General features: G+C 42.3%; 1 protein-coding gene across 1 annotated transcript in view; it reads left to right on the forward strand.

Annotated features, from left to right (window-relative positions):
* The window catches only part of Ubn2 (ubinuclein 2), a 67,227-nt gene that overhangs the window by 1,283 nt on the left and 61,560 nt on the right, over positions 1 to 4,384 (forward strand). The window contains exon 2 of the mRNA XM_026788553.1: positions 15 to 167. Coding sequence (XP_026644354.1) covers positions 15 to 167 — 153 coding nt within the window. The remainder of the gene's footprint in view (positions 1 to 14; positions 168 to 4,384) is intronic.

Below are 4,384 nucleotides of genomic sequence, written 5' to 3' on the forward strand. Positions count from 1 at the left end.
CGCCGTCCCTGCAGACCGCCCCGCCGCGGGACTCGGCTGCCCGGGCGGAGCCGCCGCCGCGACCGCCGAAGGAGACGGTTCGCCTGGAGCTGGTGCTCAAGGACCCCACGGACGAAAGCTGCGTGGAGTTCAGCTACCCGGAGCTGCTGCTGTGCGGAGAACAACGGGTACAGAGGGTCCCTCCCTCCCGGCCGCCCCACAGCCAGGGTGCCTCCGGACCGGCCGCCTGCCCGGGCTGCTCTGCACTTCGCTCACCCCGGGGGTGGGGTGGCGGGGGGCGGGAGCTGTGCGGCTCGGCCCACCTGGGTGACCGAGGCTGCCCCTTCCACACCGCGCCGAGCTGGTTTTCCTCTGCACCTTTCGAAACCTCAGCTTTTTTTTTTTTTCCTCCTTTTCCTTTCTGTTCCCCACACCAAATCCCGAGGCCCCGCGAGCCGGGCGGCTAGCTTCTTGTGGCACTCCATCTGTCGTTCCGGTAGAAGGGAAGCGAAAAAACCTTGGGGGACACGCCCCCCGGTCTGAAGCGGAGAGATTGTGTGACCCCTTCTCGGCTCATCCTCATCCTTCCTCAACCCAGCTGTACCGGGCGCCAGGGCTGCTGAGATGGGCTCGTGGCCGGGTGGTTTATTTTCCTTGATTGAAGGGGATTTAAGAGAATTTAAGCATTTTCAGAAACTAAAGATTCCACCTTAGGAATGAAAAAGTGGATTCGTTAATGTGGTTGCACTCGTGTTGGTAAATATTGTTAGCTTTGTGTGTGTGTGTTGAGTTTGTTCATATTGTCTTTGAATGGAAAGGTCTCCTGTCTTACTCGGTGGCTGTCTAATCATATTGAGTGTTATTATTAGTTCGAATCGGGGTTATTTGTCCTGTGTAGTCTTTTGGACAGTGATGGGAAAAACGTTGGCTTTGAATTTATATAAAAAAAGAAAAGCAGGAAAATACATAGGTATGCCTTTGAGGAAAGCGCTGAACAATGGGGATTAGGACAGCGGTTTGCCGGTGACTGTAATTTTTATTGTTGTGGGTTGGTGATCTTTAGGAGGGAGGAGGTGGGAGAGAGACAGAGGCAGACAGACATACAATTGTCCTGTAGTTTAGCGACTGTGCTCTTTATTAGGCTGGGCTTTCTAGCAGGTCTAATGGACTCCACAATTCATTAGTATCTTTCATCAACTATCTTTGTTATTGCAATGAAGGACTCTTAATCAAAAGTCTCACGTTGAAAAAATATCATTAGCCTGTGTTCATTTTGTATCAGATAATCCTTTGATGGCTAGTTTTAAGTATTGTTGTGCAGCCATCATTACTAAATGTTTTCAGACAAAATGAAATTTGGGGGGTAGTGACCATTTTGGTCACTTTCACGTAACATTTTGTTCTGTAGACTCCATTCAGAGCTCTGTTTTGTTTTGGTTTTTGTTTTTAAGAGACAGCGTTTCTCTGTAGCTTTGTAGCCTGTCCTGGAACTAGCTCTTGTAGTCCAGGCTGGCCTCGAACTCACAGAGATCCGCCTGCCTCTGCCTCCCAAGTGCTGGAATTAAAGGAGTGCACCACCACTGCCCGACCAGAGCTCTTTTAAAAAAAAAGTCATTTTTTAGTCTTAATTTGAAGCATTTTTCAAAGAAATTATATTTGACTTGTTAGTATAAGGGGTTCGGTTTTTATAATTTGCTAAGTTACAGATTCAAAACATTTTGTAGATGGGCTTGCTAGTTTGTGACCTCAGCGCTCTGGAGGCTGGGGTTAGAAGGATGGAGAGTTCAGGGCCACATTAGTGAGACCCTGACTCAAAAGAGCAGAACTGGGTGACAAAATGGCTCAGCAGGTAAAGGCACTTGCTGCCAAGCCTGAAGACCTGAGTTCCATCCCCAGGACTCCCATGGTGGAAGGAGAGAACCATTATCCTCTGCAGGGTGTACATATACACACACAAATAAGTGTAACAAAACGGCGGGACAAAAACCATCTTTAGGTAAAAATACTTAATGCTAGTTAGTGTTTTGTCATTGTGCAAGCACTGTAGAAAGTACGTTCACTTAACCTAGGTGGAATTTTTTGTTTGCTTGCTTTAGTTTTGCTTTTTTGAGACAGGGTTTCTCTGTGTAGCAGTTTTATCCAGGAAATCACTCTGTAGATGAGGCTGGACTACCACTTTAGATCCATCTGACTCTACCTCCCCAGTGCTGGGATCAAAGGTGCTGGATACCATGCCCAGCTAACCTAGGTGTTTTAACCACCTATATAGTTAGCTATACGGTACTTAACCATTTAACCTGCTATTTAGTTAGACTCTGTGGTATTTATCATTGTGTATGTGATCTTTCCCCGAACCTGAAAGCATGGTACATGGCTATACTTTCATGTTTTAAGAGACAGATAAATTGGTCTTAATTTTTGTGTTTGTTTCATATATATTATCAATTTAGGGATTTAGTGATCCAGATTTCTCATTATATATTCAAGCATGTATCTTTTGTAATTCCACAAAAGAATTTATCCTGATGTTTGTTTTTTGTTTTGTTGGGTTTTTTTCTTTTTTTTAATTTTATTTTTTATTTTTATTTTTTTGTTGTTGGTCTTTTGAGAGGGTGTCTCTGTATATCCCTGGCTGCACTGGAACTTGCTCTGTAGACCAGGTTGTTACTCTGTTCCGGGTTGTTATTCTTTTGTTTTGTTTTTTAATGCTGTATACTTTTGTAGCAGGAGTTTGCTACTGTTTCCTATGATTAGTCCTACTTGATATATTTATTACCTACTAATGTATAAATAACACCTTTGTAAGTGAATTGTGATGGCTCCATAAAGGGAAATCCTAGAAGAGTGACCAGTTGGAATGCAAAAGAGCATTAGAATGTCTAGAAAGTGGGAAGCCCCAAATTTCCTCCTCTAGGAAGTCTTTCACTTTTATTTTTCCAATGCTGAGAATCACACCAAGGGTCAGTGATTGGACTAGATCATTGACAGGACTCCAAGTCTACCTTGTTCTTTGTTTTGAGACAAGATAGTTTTAAGTTGCTCAAGCTGGCCTTGACTTCATGATCTTGCTGTTTTAGCTTTCTGAGTAGCTGGGATTACTGGTCTGTACCACCAGGCCTGACGCAGATTAATTTTATTTTTGGAGTTATAATCTTTCCAAAATAATTTTAATTTTGAATTACTGGAAGTGAATAATGTACCTGTAGTAGGCTAAGCAGAATTAGAAGAAAAAGTTTCCAGATTTTTTAAATAGCTGTATGTTTGTGAACAAGATTTGTTAACTGAAAGTTGGTAGCTGTGGACTGTTGAAAATGTTCTGTGTAAATACCATCTGTACTGGGGTGCATTTAAATAAGCCCCTTCAGACCTGCTAAATTAAGAGTGCAATCCCAATTAGTGGAAATACAGTTGGAGTTTTTCTGTATTTATGAGAAAAAGCATATTTTGGCTAACTCTAAAAAGCAAAATCACCTTGCATATTAGGTCAGCCCTTTTCCTTGCTCTCTTTGTGGTATTATGCCATAATTATGGTAGTTTAGGTGGTTCTGAGACATTGGAATCATTCCTATCCTGAAAGATCCAGCCATTGCTGGAGAAAGTGCATTGTGGAGTAAGTTTTGGGCTTTTTAAATACATAAGAGAAAAAAGCTCAGTTCTTAGCAAACCAAGAATCAGATAACCTGAGCACCTATTTGAGAACATAATGAGTTAAATATTTCCTATGAAGAGAAAAACAAGTGATAATGATGGTGATGTAACTGTACTGTTACAGACGTCTGTGCTATTCGATTGCTTGTCACTTGCATATGTTGGATAAGACCTTTGAAAGATTTGAACATGCTACCGAGATCAAAGGAGAAAACCATTGCACTGATTTTACTCATAAATAGCTGATAGTTTGCAATTTGTTTCACCTGGCAGGGGTGGGGTGGGGTGGGGGATTGTACTTAAGGTTCCACTGTGTAGGCCAGGTTTGCCTCAAACCTCTGTCAGACTTCTTGCCTCAGCTTCCTGAGTGCTTGGATTGCAGGCATTAAAGGTAAAGGAGAAGTGAGTTTATTTTAATTTTATAGACCATATGTAAACAAGAGATAGATTTCAATGCCTGTATAAAATACACAAAATATTTTAGATTAAACTGGGCATGGTATACTCATGATACTGAGGCAGGATTGTGAGTTTTGAGGTCTAGACTGTAGTGAAATCCTGTCTTGAAAAAAGTTCTAGAATAACATTTAAAGGTGAGATAGAGAAATGGCTGGAGGTTTAAGGAAACTAGCTGCTCTTCCAAAGGACACAGGTTCAATTCTCAGCACTCACATGGCAGTTCACAACTGTAACTCCAGTTCTGGGGATTTGTCATCCTCACACATATGCAGGCAAAACCCCAATGTACATAAAAAAA

The sequence above is a fragment of the Microtus ochrogaster genome, unplaced genomic scaffold (assembly GCF_000317375.1).
Source record: "Microtus ochrogaster isolate Prairie Vole_2 unplaced genomic scaffold, MicOch1.0 UNK4, whole genome shotgun sequence".
Lineage (NCBI taxonomy): Eukaryota > Metazoa > Chordata > Mammalia > Rodentia > Cricetidae > Microtus > Microtus ochrogaster.